General features: G+C 35.2%; 1 protein-coding gene across 2 annotated transcripts in view; it reads right to left on the bottom strand.

The window, feature by feature from the left end:
* Positions 1 to 242: 242 nt before the first annotated feature.
* Positions 243 to 23,858, bottom strand: part of LOC145694686 (uncharacterized) — a 64,986-nt gene continuing 41,370 nt past the window's right edge. For both annotated transcript variants that reach the window (XM_081771192.1, XM_081771193.1), the window contains exons 4-6: positions 18,361 to 18,524; positions 9,335 to 10,958; positions 243 to 1,074 (exon numbers count right to left, since the gene is read on the bottom strand). In XM_081771192.1, coding sequence (XP_081627318.1) covers positions 10,071 to 10,958; positions 18,361 to 18,524 — 1,052 coding nt within the window. In that variant the 3' untranslated portion in view covers positions 243 to 1,074; positions 9,335 to 10,070. The remainder of the gene's footprint in view (positions 1,075 to 9,334; positions 10,959 to 18,360; positions 18,525 to 23,858) is intronic.

Here is a 23,858-nt window from a genome sequence, read left to right as displayed (position 1 = left end):
TTACACAAGGAAATAACTCCTCTTTGAACATTAAATATTTCTATTTAACGTTTTTTCGACATTCTTTGCTGTCCTTTGTGATATTCGTATATAATGTTTAGCATCTTATGTAACACAATAAGAAGCCTACTGAAAGACCTTACATCAATGTTCAAGAAATCCTATTTGTAAGTCTGGAAATACCTTTCTTTTAAACTGATTGTAAACTATATGTATATATGAAAATAAATAAAAATCACAAATAATGTTCAGAATTCTTTATTGTTTCATACAAGAACATATGACTTGATGTAGTGATTGAAATTAACACTATTTAACAACAAAAACAGTTTCAGTAATACCATTATCAAGATATCTACGCTTAAATCAAATAATTTTACAAGGAGAGAAACATTAAAAGATTACATTATATACAAAATGAACTATCTGCCAGTTTTAACCAAACCTGGTAATATTTCAGTACTTCGAGACATGTTATTCAATATGAGTTAACCACTGAATTAAAAGCAGTATCGGAAATATTTACACACATCTCAATATTTAAAAGAATGAAAAAAAAAAAATAGATATCATGATATCATTTAAGTTGCATCAGTGTAAACGAAGACAAAGTAATTTTCTTTCAAACCGATATCCTAAATTTCTCAATTAACTACGATTATAATAAAGAATTCCGTACTTACTTTCATACAAGTGAATTATAAGGATATGTGTCTATTGAACGCCGTATACGAACGAAGTGTACAAGGTTTGAAGTTAAGATACAAATGTAATATTTAAGACTGCATTTTTAGTTATCACCTTTGGTTAATACTTCCTTTATACGAAATAACTCGTACATAAATAAACATACTGACTATTTATTATAAGTATAAAAATGCAGACCGTCAGGTACAAATGTCTACAACATTTTTCAGTCTAAAGCTGTGCAATCACACTTAATTATTGTGTCACCAGCATTTCCATGTATTGGTCCCTTTGAAATCTCAAACTCTTACCGTGCTAGTCTACTATTCTACAGTGGATTTCCATTTCACTACAGACCAACTTCCATAATTTCCTCAAATAAAAAATCTGTAACAAAGAAAAGCAACGTAAAAATTTAGTGCAGGTTACGTTGTATTTGATTTAATGTAAGTACTCCAAAATTGTAATCATGAATCACAAATATTTTAAAATATTTTGTAACGAATTTATTAACGCATAGCACATTAAAAATTATTAAATCTAGATTATATCCGTATGATAACATTTTTGATATGTAATATTTCAAATAGGTTTGAAGATCAAGGTAATGGAAGCATAAAGTCCTGACTGACTGACCGACCAATGCCCAGGCCAAACCTCTTAAGCTAAAAACGTGAGATTTTGACTGCGTAACATTTGTGAAGTAAGGTACAACTACGGAATAATTTTTGGAAATTCGACGGGGAACGGGGATGAGGGTGGCGATTATTATAATAAAATGTCCACATCTCCGAATCTCTGAATGGTCGACATGAATTTTGGTATATGGATTTCCCAGTTAAAATAAACACGTTTCACCATTTCTTGATTTCCTCCAGAAGGGAAGAAAAACAGGTGGGGCTACAGGATGACCTCTCTCTAAATTCTTTGCGGTTAGAAACATGAAATATGGTATTTAGATTTTTCATTTAAAATGCTTAAGACGTGTTTCAGTGTTTTTTTTAAATATTTCCTGCAGAAAAGAAGAAAAAGACACGTTAAAAAGAGACTGCGGCTTATAATTGTTAATGTAAGATGGCCATATCACAATATCCCTTGATATTAGGAACATGAAATTTGTTATCTAGCCAATTCATTTAAAATTCAAGGCGTGTTTGAGCATCTTTAGATATTTCCTCTAGAAGAAAGAAAAAAAAAGTGAAGATTGCAATTGTTAAAATAAGATAGCTATACCTTGAAATTTCTTAAACTTAGAGGCTTGAAATTTGGTATTTACAGTTTTCAAAGAATTAGAAGTGCGAGTCTGTTGGCCAAGCAAATACGGGGATCTGGGGCCGAAGGCTAGTGCATAGTACATATAATTCAAAAATGCGCAGCAATATTTAGAGCGATAGTTCCTTGAACCATAATAATATTATACGAGGTGTAGCAAACGTCCGGACAAATAGACCAACTCCGTTATGAGTGAAGATACGAGAAATACGGAAAGTCGCATGATGGCTGTAGTATTCGACATTAAGTCACTTAGGATGTGTATTACCCTGTCCGTTTTCACTTGCGTCATTACTGTTGTAGAGCCCTCCATAATTCGGTCGTTTTTCGATGTTTGCGATTCGCAGCGTCCTTAATTTGCAGCACTGCATGACAAGTCTGCTATTGAATGTTTTCCTTTTACATATAGTTCTGAAATATGTAACAATCTGACGTAATGTCATTTAAAATAATAAAACTTTATGTTGGGTTGGATTAATAATCTTGTAGTATCACACAATATACCAAACAATGTCCCTTTGTGGGTATTTGCATGGTACAAACTTTTAGCTTTTTTTTGTCCATCAGTTTAAAAGTTACAAGGGAAAATTAAGATAAATGGTCCACCCTCTTTGTATATGACATATGCACAACACAGGTAAGGAATTAGAAGATGTAACGGAAAGTACACATTAGATGCACTGTACCATGAGTGAAAAATAATAGGCATAGCATAATCATACGCAAATATTCCTCTACGAGAATGGCAAAACATGATACGTACATCTACTACTTTGTACAACTTTAGCGGAGGGCAAGTTAAAATACAGATCATCTCAAAATGATGGACCCAATTTCAGAAATTTATTCTGTGAAATCTAATCAAGATATGTTATTTGAGACATGTGCTAAGAAATGTAAACCGTCAAACATAGATATTTTTATAAAAAGGCCTTGTGTCCATCTTAAACATAAATTAAACATAACTTTCTTACAAGGCTGTCTGTATTCTTTATTATAAATTAACGAGAAATGTAACAGTTTCGGAAGTATATCACTTCCTTCTTCAGACTACTATTTCAACTGAAATCATAGATAACATAACATAATTTGTTATCTCTACCAATCAAGAATCATCTTTTTCATTAAAATTCAAAATATATGCCCATTGTTGTGACAATTTTACTCTTAACAGAAATCATACATTGTTACCTAATCTTTATATTTCTTGTAATATATATTAACTAAATTAAATACTAATTAACTATCTAAATATAGAAATTTTGTACCTAATATTGAATACTAAATTTTCTACCTGAATATTCATTACTAATTAACTACTTGAGTATTGAAAAACATATAAATAAACATATAAATATAATTTAGTTAATATATATTACAAGAAATATAAAGATTAGGTAACAATGTATGATTTCTGTTAAGAGTTTAAAATTGTCACAACAATGGGCATATATTTTGAATTTTAATGAAAAAGATGATTCTTGATTGGTAGAGATAACAAATTATGTTATGTTATCTATGATTTCAGTTGAAATAGTAGTCTGAAGAAGGAAGTGATATACTTCCGAAACTGTTACATTTCTCGTTAATTTATAATAAAGAATACAGACAGCCTTGTAAGAAAGTTATGTTTAATTTATGTAAACCGTCAACATATTACAAGCGTAATTTCGCTTTAAACATATTACAAGTGTTCTATGTGAACACCTCGCGTAACACGGCATACATCAAGCCGATAGTCTCTCCTACCAAACCTTTTGTAGCATGCTCTCATTGCTGACTCCTAGCGGTAGAAGGCGAAAATATTGCGTGGAATCTAAACTTTGAAAGTTAACCTTTCAATTTTATACTATAAATTTCTGAAACCGGGTCCATCATTTTCTTTTGACCTGTATTTTAATTAAATTCTTCGGTTCACTCGTAACAACGAAATATAAACTGCCAAATAGCGAACTTCTAATTCTGCTAGCGTATAGATCTCAGTGTGACTAACAACCAGAGAAAGTAATCAAAAAGTGAATATGTATCACCATTCTTGTATAAATCTATGAATATGTTACAACTTTAAACATGTTACTAGCTTTACACACTGAAAATTATGCGAGGGAGGAGTCTGGGACAAACTTCCACGGATGTTTTACACACCTGGTAGTATTAGTAGCGTCTAAACACATCGTTCTGCCTGGTTATAAATGTACAGCGTGGTGTAGTCTTATGGTGCGGTAAAACTCCGGAAAACTACAGACTACTCATTTCATTTACGACCCTGGAGGCCCAGTGACTGATGTACATCATCCAAAGTATCCAATGCCTACATATATAAGACATACAAGAGTTCCCAGTAGTACTTCTTTACACCAATGAAAACATACTGAAGTTGAAAACTACTCAATTCAACGTATCTGGGATGTCGAGAATTAACAATTCCACATTGTTTTCTCTTAACTCGTAGGGTTGTAGGTATATTAAACCTGTAGTTACGTCTCACTAGTCACCACATCGCGCATTCTTGTAGAAACAGTAGCGTATCTGGTTTCAAAGATATTCCTTTGCCTACACGATACGAAAGTTTTCTCATCGTGTTCAAGAATTGCTGGATATTTCATATTCCGATAGGCATACTGGTCGTGGTGATTTCCTAGATTGCCAGTCTTAAATTCCGTCAACATGTAGGTCCTTTGTGCACACTAACCAAGTGCGTAGTGTTGAGAAGTAATGTGTCCTTGCATTTATCATTTGTCTACGATGATCCAACCACCACCAAATATTTAGCAGCACATGTATGATTCTTCTTACCCATATCGTCTCTCATTCGTAGGTTACCTACGTTGTTGTTACTGCTGTTGAGTAATGCTTACTGATTCTTGCAGCTGCAAGGCTATATGAGACGCTGACCTACAGCTTAACGTTGGATCCAAACCACATGAGGTCCAGCTAGCAATCGAACCTGGCCTAGTAGTTACAGATATAGCAATAGATACAGATACAGCAATATATAATGTAAAGTCTGTACGTAATGGAGTATATTTTCAGCGAAAACCTTTCTCTATGCAAAGTTGCATACAATTAGGAACATAATGTAGGAACCTGTAATCTAAAAGTCTGACATCCTTAGTAACACTCTTTGTAAAAACATTATTATTATTTTAATTTAAGATTTGAGACTTATTTAGTGTTTTCAATGAAAATAAGTAGTAGAATGTGTGAAGTGGTATAGATTACTGATTTTTTAATATTACTGCGGTATTATGTCACTACTATACGCAAGAAAGAGTGAAAAAGACAAAGTCTGCACTTAACCGAATTATGACCGCAATATTCGGGAAAATTGAGTTTCCAATTAGTCAACATCAATAGACAAGTTTCCAAACAACGAAGCAATGTAGTGAAGAGAAAAAATTGAAAGCTTTCTCAAAGAAACATCTACTACATCTGTATGCTTCTGAAACTCCATCTTCATGAGAATTTCTTGAGTATGTACTTAGGTAATTACAGCTTGCTTTACAAAATTCATATACAATGAAATAAAACAGACTTCTATCACATGACGCAGTTAAGTGATTCAAATTCAGCATTTTCAGTAGCAATTCTTCTCATATCAGTAATTTCTCAATAGAGAGTAGACATGAGTAATAGTTACAGATACTCATAATAGTTGGTACCTCTACAGATGTAACTGCTACTATTTCAAAACACCTATATTATTGGAAATCTATGCTAGAGGAAGAAGAAAATTGACCAGGGTTGGTTGGTTTAAACCAGCTGATTAATAATAATAATAATAATAATAATAAAAAAGTTTAAACCAAAAACCGGAAAATATTGTAAAAGTGTGTGTTCGTAAAATCTTGATGAACACACATTTGTGGGTTATCACGTTTCACTCCCGTATATTATTCGTATTATATTCAGACCTTAATTCCCCATTCATTACTCAGAGAGATTATACTACAAAAGTAACTTTTTTTCATAAATTTATGAATGTTTCTTTCGTGATTTTTTTTATAGTTTGTTATTATTGTTATTCAATTGCAGTCAAAGAAATTCTAAATATTGTTTCGTTTTAATAATGTTTACTATTGATAAAATACATCGAAATGCCATACCTTTTTGGAGGAGGGTGTCATACGAACCCCACGAGAGGCGTTTATTGAAATAAGAAGTATTTTTTGTATATATTTATGTATAAATGGGTCAGAGCCAAAGTGGACTCAAATAATTCGTATCTTTATTCACTTTTCTTACTGATATGCAAATTAAGTCGTTGTATTTCTTTAACTTGGACTAATAAGAGTCGTGGTGAACTAACTAGGACTAAATTAGTTCTTCTGTACTATGCAGTACTTTGAAATTGTCCATATGTAATTTTGTATAATGGTTTCACTTGTGCAACTGTTTATCTTTTTGTCCTTCTGAAATGATTCTTGACAATTATATTAACAAGTATGTAACGATTAGTATAACGTATTTTTGTCAGGAGTCCTTCGTGAGTGAGTCGGCAAATGTATCACATTTGTGGCCAATTAGTCCAGGTTTCAAGTTCAAATGGAGGACAATTTCTCTCGGATGTAAACCGATAAGCGGTTTGCATTCCGCTTTAAGCTTATGCGATCCCATCCCCCATAACCCGGTTGTTGCACAATAACACAAAGGCGAAAGAAACTTGTTTCTATCCATATGTGTTATAAATACATAGAGCAAATTATTTAAACCAAAAAAACCTGGTTTAAACAAATAAACAAAAAAAGACTTTTTGTTTTTTCAATAAAAAACATGGTTTTTGACAACTCTGAAACTGACAATATACCTGAACACTAGTTTCCTTATACAAACATCAGTCACAAAAAATGTTTTCGACCATCAGGTCAGTTCGAAGCTTGAACGGAAAAAAAGAAAATTAACAGAGACCCGAGATTTAGCCTACTTGGTTAGATTACTTATAACTCAACTAAAAAATGCAGCGATTATTTTGAGTCCTTTTCTTCTTCTGTTCAATGTTGAAATTTTGCTCTCTACATTTTCTGGACACCTAACGATAATCCTATATGGTATTCTAGACACTATGCTGTCAGTATCTCCAGAGAGTTGGTTTCTTGCAACTTATTAAGAATTAATTACCTGTACGTCAATAAAATCTAAATGTGGAGAAAGATTATGTAAAACCTTTTTTTTTTTTGCCTGTTCAGCGAAGATATAATGAAACATCGGCATTCTTCCAAATTGACCTTGAGACTCCTTCTGCGGCATATCACGAGAATTCTTCTCGGCACCAGAAGTCAGTCTGATATGTATAGATGTCAAGTATTTGATGTTGTATACTCTTCTCGCAATAATGAGACCCTCATGATATGAAGTAGTAACAAAACTGACTTTTTTTTTATACCTCAACTAAACAAGAAGTCAGATTTAAGCGTTTTGTTAAGAATTTTCAGGAGAATTAGTTGACACTGTAATACAGAAACCAGAAGAAAACGTCTGCACTTCAGATAAGCCAGACCTATTACCATACATATAATATAAGCTTCTCGTATTAAAACGAGAATTTTAAATACTTTGTAATTTTGCACAAATCAAAACAAGTACTAATGGGCATACACCATTCTGGAGTACATTAGCGTATTAGGTGTGTCGCAGGATCGATTACCTCATCATATAGAACACGTAACTTCATATACAGGGTGGCCCAAAAGTAGGTATACACCCCTGCACTGATCAAGTATAATATTCCAGTTTATGGATTTAGTTGCTTTGACTGTTCCGGGTTTAAGTTTTAAGTAAAAAGACGTTAAGATCAAATAATAAAGAAGCTGTCTACCTGTTTGATAACAATAAGAAATGATATAAAATACGGGATGGGACTATATACCTACTTTTGGGCCGCCATGTAAATTTATTTCGCAGTTCCATGGTGAACATACGTCAAACCATTCAACAGGTCTGAAACCTACAGGAAGTATAACAGTAAGTATGTGTAATACATACAATATTATGTGTATAACCAGTGTTAGGCTTAACGGATGGCGTTATGTACGTGCTTAAGGTTAATTAAATTCACAACCATTTAACTGACATTTACTTACAGAGCTGTTTCTGAGTTTAAAATTATTAACTTCCAACAAGAACTTTATTCTTTATACATACTCAAATGGTTACTCACGGATTTGTCCAGAAATACGGCTCAGCAAGCACATGAACAGGAACACGGAAGCTTACAGATTTCTCATATTAAATCACATGCCCTCACACAAATATAAATTACTATGTAACTACTATATAGATGATAAAATACATTCACAGCAAACTTTTAAGTCGATAAGTATTGATTTAACTGACTTTTGATTTCGCTTTTCGGTATATCTCCAACTTTTTTCATTAAGTTTTTCCAACCAATAAACTTATTTCGGTAAGAGAGGAAATGAAAATGATAAATCGCCTGCAGTTCAAAATTACAAATTCCGCTATTTTGGCACTCTAAACATCATATTAATTTCATGCATTAGATACTTATATAATTTTGAAAATGGAAAGAGACTGTAACGTCAAGGAAGTCACTGGGGTCAGGATGTTAAATCCTACCGCGCAGTATCTTTCGCATGAAATGAAATCTAAGTGTTATATTCCCACGGTTATGGCCGCTAGGTTAAAGGAGACAGTGATGATAAGAAATGAATGAAATGATGCAATGAAGAAAGTGGGAGGAAAAGGGAGAAACCCGAGGAAACCCACGCACACGAAGTTTGACTATCACAAAACTCACTTGGCGCGAGCTGGCATCGTACCAAGGACCCCATGCACCAGAGGTGAACGCTCTACCACTGAGCCACGCGGCTCCAGTATGTATTGCAATTGGTGACCTACCTTTTATTTGCCGTTGGTTTGATTACGATTCACCTGATTCATGTACTGGTGTAATCTGCGATGTGTCTTCATATTTTGCTTACTTTACTTTAAGAAAAATCTTAATGCTTAAAAAGAAATTTTACTTCATTATATTCTATGAGGGACGTTCCAGTGTGACGTTAACGCAAAATTGGAGGAACTGAAATAGTGACAATTGAACATTTATTTTATTCTTACTGTATGTTACTGTATCCTTTAAGGTAAAGTACACACTAACGTCAATTCTTAATCGTAAGCTTTTATTATTGAAATAGGTAATATCTGCATCGGAGACGTTTAAAACAGGTTAATGAATACGTAACATAAATGTACGGTGATATTCGTACTTCATTTTGCTTATTTTTACTTATGACAATATTACACCGGTGCATTCAAAATATAATAATAGGAAATCTTTGCTTAACTGTATTGTTTTTTTTTTCTTTCTAAATAAATAAAGATAGAAACTAAAACTATATTGACAATGTTCTCTTACCTTTATACAAATGGAAAATTTCTTTTGTCTTCAAAATTCCAGTTTTCTTCCTTACACACTACAACATTACAGTTCTGATCTTTCATAATTTCACTTCCTAGAATGTTCCAATATCACTTTACAATAACTTGAATCACTAATACTCAACTGTTCTTAACCTCCCTTTCAATCACGGTGGGGAAAATTTATGATTGCTCAAATCATGGGACAAGGTGCTATGAAGTTTCCAACACAAAAATTTATCATACAAATCACAAGTGTCTAAAATAAGTCATGGGGTTTAATGAATTATCACAGTATATCCACTTTCATCTCAAATTATTACACGTTAGTATATTATCACAAGTTTACCACAGCAGATAACATAATTCTTGTTATGAAGTAATAAGAGTACGAAAATTCTTAGAAATTAATTTCAAATTTCTAAAATCGAAAATTGAATATAATATACATAATATTAAAAGTCTTGTTGCCATGAAGCAAATTTTCAACCGAATCTTATTTAAAATTAACTGCATTTCTTACACCTACAAAACGAAACATTGAGATTCTGAGTATTTAGTCCTATTGCTAAATATGTTCTTTCAACTTGCTGCAATAACATAGCGCAGAACAGTCTCAAACTCCTTTAAATGTCGAATTATTTTATGAAGTAATGTTTTGTTGTTTGACTAGTCAAAGTATCCTAATGTTCATCATATAAGGTGCAAAAGGATAGGGAAAGAAGTGTAATATTTTACGCCTGGTCGTTAGTGGACTTTCCACTAATGTCCTTTGGATACACAATAAAGAATGCTGTTTCTGGATCAGTTTTATATGGATCACGCGGAGAAACCCGCATGCTAAATATACGATGAACTTGTTTCATATGCCTCCCAATATGTCCCGCTACCGAAGCGCGAAACCTGCACACACTACACTCGTAGCGTTTGATGCCGTGCACAGGAAGATGATCCAGAAATGTTTCTATAAATTTATATTGTTTTCCACAGTGAACACACACTAAAATATCATCATCCAGCGCAATATCACACATCATTATGTGAGTTTTTAAATCTCTTGATGTCTCAGCGGAAAATTTACAGCCAGTCCTACCACAACGGTACAATGAGTAGCTTTTCAGCTCTACTAACTCTCGTTCTTCGTTTGTAGCTACATCACGAGGTGCACCTACTATTGTCTCATTGTTACTAGAAGGTACCGGGACATCGTTCTTAGCTGTTGACGCTGATACTTTTCCTTCAGCCAACACAACATCATGCTGTGAAGGATCACGAGATGATTCACTGGTAACTATCGTTGAAAGTTCACTGATAGTCCATCCTTTTGAAGTATCTTCACTTTTACATTCTTTGACACTATTTGAAGCTGAAGATCCATCATTTGGTACGGAACTAGAATCAGATTCTAAAGAAGGCGCAACTATTTCTTCAGTTTCAACTACTTCCTCAGTTTCACATTTTATTATTTTGTCACACTTTGAACTATCGAAGTTAGTATCAACCTCTGTGGAATTCAGTACTGAATACTTAGGGTCCTCAGTGCAAGTATCCATGAACTCCGAAGTTTCTTTATCAGTCAAACGTTCGGCTCCATCATCTTCTTCCTTAAGTACCTTTAGTGCCTACACGTAAAGAAATAACATAAAGCATTAGGACAAAATATCAAGTAAGTTGCATTATTTTTCTGTAATACATATTAATGATCTTAACAAATTTATTATTATACCCATAGAAGACATTGCCCCGACACATTAAATTTTATGAGCAGGATTTAACATTATAAAAGTGAAAACTGAAGTACACAAGTTTATTACTTTTTGTAATTCCTAAACGAAATTCCACAAAATTCTAAACAGAAATATTAATAAATGCCAGCGGTCTACAAAACCAAAGGAACGAACACGGAAACTTACTCATCTATATTTGGATTTCTACAATTGACAATGCAATGAAACTACAAACAACATGCAATACGATATACAAGAATTGATGGGAAAGTTTCTGCAAACTACTAATGACAGTGGCAATAGTCTTCCACTCTATAAAATTCGGAAATATACACGTTTTTATGTTTAAATTATCTCTGATGGTTCGTTTGAAGCTATTCATTTATTATTATTATTATTATTATTATTATTTTTACAGCAGTCTATAGTAGCTGTTTTATATGAGAAATGGAAATTTCTCGTGAACCCTTTCGGACAATGATTTATTATGATTTCAAATGTAAATTTACAGCGAAACAATACATCAAGCAACTTCACTTGGTTTTTGCGATGAACCATCCAATAAGACTACAATTGTTTTTTTCGAATTTCAGCATAACATTGCCACGAACGCAATACATAAGATTTTGCATGGCCATCCGAACATTCGGAAACTTCAAGCCATTGAATCTCACAAAACTTGCCCGAAATTCAAAAACAGGCTCATGTCAGTTGCTGTAAAGAAATTCTCATAAGAAATCATCAATCAAGGTAAGTCAAATTTGGTGTACTACATCGTTATAAGGTACTTAGCTTGATTTATTCATACGAACTCGAAAGTAAACAGCATTCTACTGTTTAGGTGTTTCAAACTGAGCCGAAACCAAGAAAAGCTATTCGTTTAAGGAGTGCTGCCAAGCAAAAATGATTGCTTTTTTCTTTGGTTATACCGAACGTGTGTGAACCAGCTTTACAAGATCGAAAGACTGTAAATGCTAAGCAGTACACAACAATTGTTTCCCAGAGTTCATCAATGAATTATGTAAAACAAGTCAAAATCACAGCATCATTCTTCACCACAATAACACTAGTTCCCACTCAGTACACCAAACTTTTCTTTCTTTCTTTTTCCTTTTTGTTCAGTAAAAACGACGAATTAATGATTCGGTAGTCACCTGATTTATCACATAATGACTTTTTTTTGTTCCCATACATGGAAAATAAGATGCGAGTAAGTGATTTGAGTTATTTGGAGCAGTTGTTGACGCATTCTGAACAGGTGTTCCTGAGGTTGCAGCCTCATAATGGAATCAACGCTTTCAAGATTGACTGTATGTAAAAGTAAATCGATGTTAAAAGTGAGTACTTCGAAAAAAGCCATTTCCAGAATTTCACGTGTCTTTATATATATTGATTGCACAAACTTTACCAGCATCCCTCGTATCACTATCTTTTTTATTATTATTATTATTATTATTATTATTATTATTATTATTATTATTATTATTATTATTATTATTATTAAACGCTTGCAGGGACATGGGTTTAGAAGTAAATGCAGAGAAAACTAAATACATGGAAGTGCGTCGGGACCGTAATACGGCAAATTGTGGAGGCGTTAAAATATTAAATAATGCTTTTGATAAAGTGGATACTTTCAAATATTTAGGATCAATATTAACAAACGAAAATCATATTCACGAAGAAATTAAATGTCGACTAAAAGCAGGGAATTCGTGTTACTATTCGGTTCAAAATCTCTTGTCGTCGCGAATTCTGTCGAGGAATTTGAAGCTTAAAATATATAAAACGATAATCATGCCTGTTGTTCTGTATGGTTGTGAAACATGGTCGCTTACTCTGAGGGAAGAACATAGACTGAAAGTATTTGAGAATAGGATCCTGGGAAGAATATTCGGACCCAAGAGGAACGAGAATGGGGAATGGCGGAAGCTTCATAACGAGGAACTACATAGTTTATACGGTTTACCCAACATTGTTAGGGTCGTCAAGTCTAGGAGGCTTAGGTGGGCGGGTCATGTAGCTAGAATGGAAGAAAGTAGAAACGCTTTCAAAGTCTTGACTGGAAGACCAATCGGAAAACGACCATTAGGAAGACCTAGGCGCAGATGGGAGGACAATATTAAGATGGATCTCGCAGAGATAGGAATACAAAGTAGAAACTGGATGCAATTAGCTAAGGATAGAAGTCAGTGGAGAGCTTTTGTGAACGCGGCATTGAACCTCCGGGTTCCATAGGCCATAGAGTTAGTTAGTTAGTTTATTATTATTATTATTAATGTAATTAAATAATCAACATGAATAGCAGAGAAAAGTAATATTTTCGATTTCTTCCAAATTCAGGGTTTCTAAGTTTCGGAGATCCGTAACAGACTACAAACAGCATTATGGAGAAGACGCAAACGAATTAGCAATTTCAGAAGACGGATGAGTATGGCAGGTTCTTCGATTATAGGTCAAAGACAAGCTACTTTTTATTCATTACCTCCATCACAAACCTCTACCACCTAATACTATCCTAGCCTACGCAACTTCATTACACAAATTCCACTTATCCCTGGGCTCAACGGCCTAGAATCCCGGAGCACACACAATTCCTAATCCAACTATCTCAATCTATCTATTGAAATATGACTGAACTATGATTGAAGAAGTTCAACAATCATTATCCTCAATATAGAACAAAAATATTGTGCTTGTAATACGTTGTACTCTAAAGCCTTAGATGTATCTGTGTCGAAGTAAAGCGTAATGTCGTAGGTACTGGTTATGTTCTCTGTGTTTTCCAGATAGCAAATGCGTCTAGATTGTGAAAATGAATAAAACTAAAGTGCCGAGATCAAATACTTCCAGATGAAAGGCCCGAAACAGTCACAACACATAAACCATGTGTTAGGCCTTTCAATTGAAGATCCTCTCGTTAGCTTAACTGGAATAAAAGAGATGAAGAAAAACAAAATAAATAAAAAAGAAAGAAAAATCGTAGAATCCTCTGCTCCGATCGTGAAATGGAAAAGACTTTCTAGCACAGTTCAAAAATTGGTTGCCGAAGGTCTCAATCTTTAAAACTACATTGGTTGCTTGAAACATCTAGCACATCTACCGAAGAAATGTTATAAATCTAGATGCAAAACATGTCCTATACGAGGGTCACCAGAAGTTTTGAGATATGCAGCTCTGAGTAACATATCTTTATTTCAACTATTAGAACTTTTCGAAGTATTCTACCCGACATTCCACAGAACATCTCACATGCTTCTAAACCAATCCTGGAAGCACTGGTGCCACTGAGTTTCAAACGCTATACCTAACTGTTCTTTGGAGGCATTCACGGCACCTTCAGGAGTGGAATACCAACACCCAAAAAAATGACTGGCGCTTTGTCTCAGGGTCAAATTGACAAATCCAGGTTTCATCACGTCACAGTGTCTGAAACCCTCTTAGAGTTCCCACTTTAAAATTTCTGAAGCATATCTTGACAGTATTCCACTCTTGTCTGCTCTTGATTTCCAGTCAAGTTGTGTGGTACCCACCGAGATTAAACCTTCCTCACACACAAATGTTTATGATGGGTGAAACACTCAGTGCACTAATCCCAAGGGCACTTGACGTCATTGTATGTCGCTCGCGGATCATACCTTATCATCTGCTCCCCAGCATCAATGTTTTCCTCTGTTACTGTTGTTGATGACCTTCCACTGCGCCCCTTGTCTTTTTATGAGGTCCGGTCCCATTTAAATTCTGAAAACCAACGAAACACGTTGCATGCGATGGTGCACTTTTCCCAAAGGATTGTGTCAACTTTTCCAGCGACTCCGATTTATTTAAATCATATTTGAAGTTGTACAGAATTATGGCTCGCAAATCTCTTCTTTCCAACTCCATGGTTGTGCTGCAAATAGTACCAACTTCGGCTACTTGGTAACACCGTTCATCACGTCACATGGCATGATCGTCGCGAGACTGGACGAGTTCACTTAGAAAGGATGAGTGCTTCTCATGCAAGCAAAACTATTCCTGTAGTGTCCCTTTGACTGTATCTCAAAATTTTCCTAGTCATCCTCGTATTCGATCCTTCAACATTCCAGCAGCTTCGATTCTGCCTGTATCATTTATATTCTTAAAGCTAGCCACAGTCCACCTTATTGACGAAAGTAACTTCTATTTAGATCCGCATCTACAATCACCGATATTCATAAAGGCGCGTTCAAATTCTCCATCTATCAGTCTCAGAATACACGGCAACCAGTCAACAAGACGAACGAAATACGATGTTGGAAACCATACAGAAAGCAACAAAGAAAGTATTTGCAGAAACAGTGAACGCCTTAACAGCAACCAACGGAACAATACATATGCGGACAAAATAAAATACAGGGGCAAGCAGTCGCACTTAAAACCCAACCATACTACGGAACAACAAAGCGAAGTAGAAGAAAAGGAAGAGCTGAATTGAAGAGGCTGCAGCCTGCCGACAGATTATGACACATGCACAGACAAAGGATTATGAGACGGACACCTGCATGTTAAATATCACATACATCCCAACTAACAATACACCTCCCCACTACAGACAACACAGATTTGTATAAACTAACATAGTCAGATAGGTTTCTAATTTAACACATAATTTAATAATTTATTATTACAGCCAATTTTACACGGATTCTTGTCACCCTCAGAGCCATGGTTTATGGCCATCCAGATTAACGGATTTTTCTTTTTTTGGTTTTACGTCCGTCGATAATGCTCTGAGGTTAAGGGAGACAGTGATGATGATAATGAACAAGTGGAATCAAGTAAGTAGGGCAAAACGGGTACACACCAAGAAAACCTACGGTATATGTCCACTTGGAATGAGCTCGGATCTAACCTGGGACCCCATACACTATGAGTAAGCCTCCGCGGCAACCACGGATTTAATTGTTTGTGATTCTTTGTGAAGAGTTTAGAGAGGGAAGGGGCACGTCAACAATATCAAAGTCCTCTAAACAATTGCAAGAGCTACTCCAGCACCCGGTGGGGTCACTCGGTCGAAAAAGTGTAGCATGCTTTTTCAGGCCAGCCACCCGGAATGAGGTTTTCCTCATTCACACCGGGCAAATGCCGGGGTGGTACCTAACTTACAGGTCCCAGGCCGCTACCTTCCTTCTCCAATCCTTTCTTCCTTCCCTTTCCCCGGATAGTGTGCTCGCCGAGAGACGTCATCCTTCAAAACGTGACGGGCTAAATGGCCTTAGATGCCGAAAGCCCAGAAATCTAAATCCTAAGTCCTAGATACTCCAGCATAGCGTATTTGAATATTCTGGTATATCAACTCGGGCAGAGAGATTCACAAATATACTCATTAGGTTGGAAATGTGTTTGGAAACTAAAGAAGGTCCTTTTCAACTTCTTTAGTAACACTACTAGTCCATGGTCACAAGTATAAAATTGTCGTAAATATACCCTATTTTTACCTTTCTTCTTAATAATATACAGGGTGACCCATAATTATGTATGTTTGACTGACTGTATTTGCAATTCTGGACAAAAAGTTTCAAAATGGCAACACTGTATAGCCTGAGAGTGGGGATAACGGTCACTGGATTTAGAACCGTTAGTGCCACACCAGTGCAAAAGTGGCTGAACGAAACATTCTCGAACCGCTGAATGCTGGATCGGTTTACACGGGTATGTGGAGTGCCCAGCTCTATCTCCCGATTTAGCACCACCTGACTTTTTTCTTATGGGGTGTTTTAAAAAATGAAGTGTATCAATATCATATACGCAATTTGGACGAACTGTGGGAAGCTATCGGTATACGGGTCTGTCAAGCTGCTTATGACAACGTTGCTCTTCGTCTCCAGGCATGTATCGATTGGTGGACAATGCCATGGTGAACAGAGATTAATATTCTTGTATGGAGGTATGAGAATAATGTGTTTATTTTCAGTTTTATGTTTAAATGATGTTGCTAGCTTCTCTACCTGTGACGCTGGGTCCAAAATATGGTTACCTTGCTCTTTATTAGAATGAATTGAAAAGGTTGTTTTGGATTAATAGACATTTTTCTTCTCTTGGCTTGTCGTAGTTAGCAACAAAGAAAGGAAATAAGTAAAACTTCTGAAGGCAACTAACGTTGCTTTTAATGCGCAATTTTCATAGGAAGTTTACTTGATGAAGGTTATAAATAATCACCATACAGGATACACAATGCTTAATCACGATTTTGACAACGCATTAATGTGCGGAAATTGGTCAAACATTTATGGAGAATTCTAGAATTTATGATATTGAATTCATCCGGCTATGACTGTATATGCTGTCCACGTGTGTACATGTGTGTCATGCCATGTATCCTGGGTGTGGTAGGTGGACCAATCAGAATGCAAAAGAGCAATACGTTTCCATACTTAGGGATCTGACGCAAAAGGATGAGCTGATTGTCACAAGCTTGGGTGTGTCCCTCGAAAATATTAAAAAAGGACCTCAAGGTCTCAAGAGTTGATTCGAGACTCGGCTTTCATCTACGGAACGTCGGTTGCGAGTAATCAGAGCTTCGTCGAAGTTTCTCAGGATTACGAGACTACAGCAAGGTATGTATGAGCAATTATTGCATCATTAATTTCGTGATTAGAGATGTCATGCAGTTCCTTAAAATGTTCTGCCTACCCACAGTAAAACTTTCAAGATTAAGATCTGTTGTCGCATACGCGCATTCTATCATTCATCTCCAGTAAAGTAGTTACATGAATTATCTGTCAGACTATCAAATATTTCGCATTACTCCTTATGTTGTTGCATACTACCAGACTAAGCATGTAATAAAACTTAAATATTTAAAGAAGTTTTTTTTTTTTTTTTTTTAATTCCCCTAGACTAATCCACCTGTCCCATGAAAATCATGGTGTAAATTAGTTACAATTCTTTTGTGACACCGCTAAGATTTAGCGTGAGCAGTTCCCTGAATGATGTGGAAATTAACGAGCAAATTTATGAGATAGAGATCTGCCCCATCGTCACATACCGCAGGCTTTGAAACATAATCTACATAATTATGGGACACCTTGTATATTCTAATCTCAGACTCATCTGGATATTTTTTCTTGTTCGTAAGTGTATATAAATGATCCCCGTATTTTAATTTTGCTTTCTGTTTTACAATTCTTCGAAAAGGAAGTAAGTTAATAGTACGAATCTTGTTTTTTGAACACACAAACACTCGCTAAATTTTAGCGAATATAAACTTTGTTTATTCGAAATAACTTACATCATGAACATAACAGTGATGAAAAAAAAAAAATGAAATATTTACCTTATCTAAGACTTCAGTAGTTTCTTCACTAAGGCTCATAATATTTAAAATCTGAATCGATGTCTCATTTTCATTTTCCTTATCTGCTGAGCTCGCAGTATTTATTTCAGTTTCATTTTTCTTGAATTCTGCGGTGATATTATTTATTTCAGAAGTCTCGTTGCCTGAAGAGAAACAAATATTAATAATAAATAAACAGAAATAACGAAATAAAAGCCACTTATTTCTTAAAATCTAATATCATGAATTTTTAGCCAAAGAAAAAAAAAAAAAACATCTTTCTCTAACTTAACATATAACAGAATGTTTTTCATACCGATGCTAAGATTATTTCTGAAATTGTGGTATTCGATGAATGCCCTGTATCTGAACATTAAAATAACAGGTACAGACTATATAAAGTATAGATCATACAATTAGAATAAAGCAAAGATTATACGAGAAGGGATCGGAAAGTTCGTGGCCTGACTAAGAAGGAAGCAATTATTTTATGTTTGTATATACTAGCTGCGTAGCTATATCCATTGGTAGTCACTGTGTAAAATTTCATATCTCTATTGTTTCAGATGAAGAAGTTATAAGTCGGAGGAAGTGATGGAAATTTATGACGTAGAGAAAATCACCAGGACAATGCTCGCGTTCACACGTCCCTTGCATCCATGGCAGAAATTCATTACTGTGGGTTCGAACTGTTGCCTCACCTGGTCTATTCGCCTAATCTGGCCCCTCTGGGAGGGGGAGAGGGGGGGGGGCTGTCAGCAGTTTTCATCGGATGCGGAGGTGAAAAGTACTATAATATTTTGCAGAGCTCGAGAAGTCATTTTTTAAAAGTGAAGCGTTATCGGAGAGGTGGCATAAATGTATTTCGGTCGAGGAGGGTTACGTGGAAAAGTAAAACATAACATATCCTAATACTTTCTACTTTTGTAGGTCAGGCCACGAATTTTCCAATCCACCCTCGTACAAATTCTAACAGCTTAAACAAATGAATAATTATATAATATTCTTGTAGTTTTCAATTATTAAAGAAGTAGTACGGTATGTATTTTCTCTTATTGATACCAACATAAAACTGCGGGAATTTTAATTAATACAAGTTTACAAATATATCAGTATATGTTTGAAACAACAGAACAAGTTATAAATTCGCTTTCAAAGTAACCAAGAGTGGCCCTTGTAACATTCTGACTAATAAAAGTGGAACCTACTTGAAAAAAAGTCTGGGATACGTTGCTGTAAGATATACACTTGCAGTTTTTTTTCAAACGACCTGTAATATTTTTTTTTATTACGTACTGCTTATTTGAGGGTTTGTTTAAGAAATACAATTAAATATTGAAGTAATGTAATTTTGTTTTTTAGTACTCTTCCCTTCATAGTATAATTCTATTAGTTTTCCTCTAATTGTATTCTCATTTCAAATGAACCCACAAATAACATTAAACTTTTTGTTAATATAGTACTTGTTAAAAACAATGTGTCTGACAGAATCACTACCATCAACAGATGTATGTATTTCTTCAACTAATAACGCTAGAATTGTGAGATTTCATTAACTGTTGGAGAAACTAAATTTGTAAAGCAATGCGACAAGTCAGCATATATCTACAAAGGTCCTTCTGGTTGCCCGACAAATGTCAAGCCAATGTTTTTAGCTCGGTTCGTTGCCGAAGATAATCTAGGTCCTGTATCCTAATCTGATAATTTTGAGTTTTTATCTACCTCATAAATAGAAATCTAAGCTCAAACATTATGACTTTGAAGGGTCATATTCTCTACCAATTCAATTCTGGAAATAGTTTATTACGAAAATTTCTAAGTTGCACAATTTGGTGAGATCACATTTTGTGGTAGCTGAGAAACTGCATAGTCTCGTTCGTATTCCAATTATGCTGTTGCCTTTACTAAAATATGGAAGGTGATTCTGTCAATAAATACACTACACTTCAAAAATTAACTGATAGCATTGATAAAAGACAGAATTGCAATGGCGAGCTCAGTACGTTTAATGTATAGAAAATAAAGTATTTTACATACCTTGCTTGTTTTTTTCAATTCTAACCCAATATTTTCCTTCCTTACATTGAAAACTTCATCTGGGAGTAGACCTCTGAAGAAAATATCAATATTCTAAATATTTTCCTCATTGACATAGAATATTGGTACTTGCTTCAGGTCTATTCCCAGATAAAGCTTCCAGTAATCTTTCACTGCATTAGGGTCGATGGCCGTTCCGTTGACATACGCATATTGGTGGTGCCTAGAACATAAGGACTAGACCGCGTTCTTTTCCGATGAGAGCAGATTCAGTTTCAGTAGTGATTCAGTACATACAATAGTCCGGTAAAAGGTGGGAACACGCAATGGATAGTCCAGGAACATTTTCAAACATGATCATTTTGGTGGGCCGGTGTTCTTGTGTGGGGAGCTATAATGTTGCATGGGCATACTAACTTCCCAAATTCTGAAAGTGATACAGTCATCGGTCAACACAATTATGACATTGTACGCGTATTCTTTCACGTGCGTCTTTTCAGAAGTGCAGCTGGCCCCAACTTCTTCACGGGCGATAATGCATGACCGCATCGAAGAGAGCAGATGGCGGACTCTTGGAACGAGAGGATATTTGATGAATGGACTGGCCTACATGTTCCCTGACTCGCATTCCATCGAACACGTTTGGCATGCTTTAGGGAAAAGTCTTACAGCACGTCCTGATGCATCAACGACCACCCAGCAGTTGTCAACAACGCTGATGGAGGAATGGAACTCCGTACCACAACAACTCATCAGCAATTTTTTGAGCAGCATGGGAGCACGTTGCAGAGCGTACACTGCTATCCATAGTGATAACTACCCTTTTAAAGACCACTGTATTCCTTCTGTACTGTTAGGGGGGCATTATAAGTCGCAGTGCTTTCAGTGTAAGTTATTGACTGTACAAAAGTGCTAATTTTGATCTTTTAAACACGTTTCTTTCTCTTGTTTCCCGTATTATCACCACTATATGACACTTGGGAGTGGCGCAGCATGCGGAACTTACTTTCTTCGTTTGTATTACACACAATCCCCGAATTACGTAAATTCGACATACGAACGAATACTTACGTAAGCAATTTCCGATGTAAGTAAAATTTATAAACGGAGTTACATCTGAAGAAGTACTAGTATTGAATTTCTGAATTCTATTTTGAGAGTCATCTAGTGAGTGAGGCACGAACTAATTATATTAATATAAATATAATATTAATATTAATATGAGGCACGAACTATTAATAACTGTCCACAAACACGAACAAAATCAATTATGAATGATTAGATTCCTCCCTGAAGGTTTAAGAACAGCGCACTGCGAGCTTATTGACTGATGCCACACGCCAATTCGCGTGACGCGGACTATAACTATTGTGGAAATGTTAGTTTTTTTAATTTCTCACACGTGTTTGCGACGAATCTTAGATTATGGTAAAAAATTAGACTTTCGCAGAGCCCTGGAACAATCTATTTATGGAAGTCGACGACTTTGTACATGCCTTCCTAATTAGACTGCGAAACGTTAGAATTAACATTGAATTCATATAGAACTTCCTTCACAAAGAGCTTCGTGTAGCTGAATAGATTTACTCGGATGATTTTATTTTCTTTTTCCTTTTTTTTAAAGTTACAATTATTTCGCTTCGAAAAATCTAGAATGACAGTTTACTACCGGCAACGAGTTTTCTTAAGACGGTTCTCTCGAAAACTTATGCTTGTGCATAATGCTACGATATGGCATAATCTATTTCTTAAAAGCCAACAGACAGGGTAGTTGATTGGCATGTATTTAAATACTGTGCCTAGTTATCTTGTTTTCGATATGATTTCAACAGTTGTGCGGCTATCTTCCTCAGTAGATGCAGAAAAACAGGAAGTTAGTATCGATTAACTTACATAAGTATTATCTTCCACGGACAATAATACCTAACTGCAAAGTGATGCTGATTTACAGCGCTTATCTTTGGCATGTGGGGTTCTTTGCTTGATCCCAGCTTCCGCCTAGTAGGTTTTGTGGTGGATAAACACACTGTGTGAAGGGGTCTTACGTTTCTTCCCACTTCCTATCATTCCATCATTTCGTTCATTACCATCATCACAGTCTCCTTTACCCTCGGAGCACAATCATGAGACATTAAAATGTTCTCCAACAGGAAGTCGAAGAGGTACATATGAATCAAAAGGCACATGTTCTAGCCATTAGGCTAGCGAGGAAGGCTGCAACATGATGTGTGTGTGTAGGGTCTATATATAAAATGTCACATCCATACATTGTGTATATAAAGTATGTACAATAGTCAACTAAAAAATTGCACATGTACAAACATGCAGATAACTGCATCAAATAAATTCTTGTCAGACCTGGTCTCCTTTGAGCAAACTGCTGAACTTAATTGTAGTCAGAAACTGTTGGAAAATTAGTATTTTTTAAACCTTGTACTTTTTAAATTAAGATATTTATAACAAAATTTTACCTTTTTCTTAGTTATCTTGATCAGTTTCACGGATTTTTTTTTTAATTTTGTTTCGAAGTAACTACGTATTTTGACAAGCCCAAAAGCGTTGAAACACTATTTTAGAATTCTTTATATTATTTATCCTTGATTCCAATGATTCTCTTTGTCATACCTATGTAAGTATAGTACTATTGTATTTACATCTGGTCTAATGTACTCAAGTATGAACCCAAGTCATTTACAAAATAGCTTTTAAAACCCATGAGAGATCATGAGAAATTAAATCCAATGATTATCAGACCTAACCGCAATCTTACTGCGTCATGAACTATAAATATCTAAAACCTGCTTCATTTTTTTTTCGAACTATTTCTTTCCGATTAAACCATTCTTGACTTGATAATTATTAAAATTGATATTTGATCTCTTCCAAGGACGAAACCAGTCTATACATTCATAGAAACAAATTAAACCCAAATCTTATAAGACTGAGCAGAAATTTTGTGAATTATTAGTTGATGACTCGATTTAATGTTTAATTTAGAAATAAATTTATTTTATAGGTTCAGCATAAAACTAAGGAAATGCTTCAATTTCCTATCATGAATTTAATTTTTGGATGTAATAAATAGATTCTGTTCATTCTGAAGCACTTGCAGCTGTTTCACTGTTTTCTAGACCCGTCCGTCCTATTTCTTATGACATTTTTTTCTGGGGGGTGAGTGAAGGAATAGTTCTTGAAATGAAATGAAATCTAAGATTTACGTCCTACGATTGGCTAAAGTAGACGGCGACGATGAGAAATGGAATGGATGAAAAACTGGTGGAATGAAGAAAGTGGGAAAACCCTGAGAAAACCCACGCACACAGTGATTGTCCACAACGAAGCTCACTTGGCGCGAGTTGGGATCGAACCAAGGATCCCATGCACCAGAGATAAACGCTCTACCACTGAGCCACCGTGCATTTACATTGAATGCAATGATACTTAAACAGCTTGGACATAGA

This window comes from Thermobia domestica, chromosome 9 (genome assembly GCF_964235325.1).
Source record: "Thermobia domestica chromosome 9, izTheDome1.hap1.1, whole genome shotgun sequence".
NCBI lineage: Eukaryota > Metazoa > Arthropoda > Insecta > Zygentoma > Lepismatidae > Thermobia > Thermobia domestica.
The sequence above is the reverse complement of the archived record's forward strand: the minus strand, read 5'-3'. Positions and strand labels throughout refer to the sequence as shown.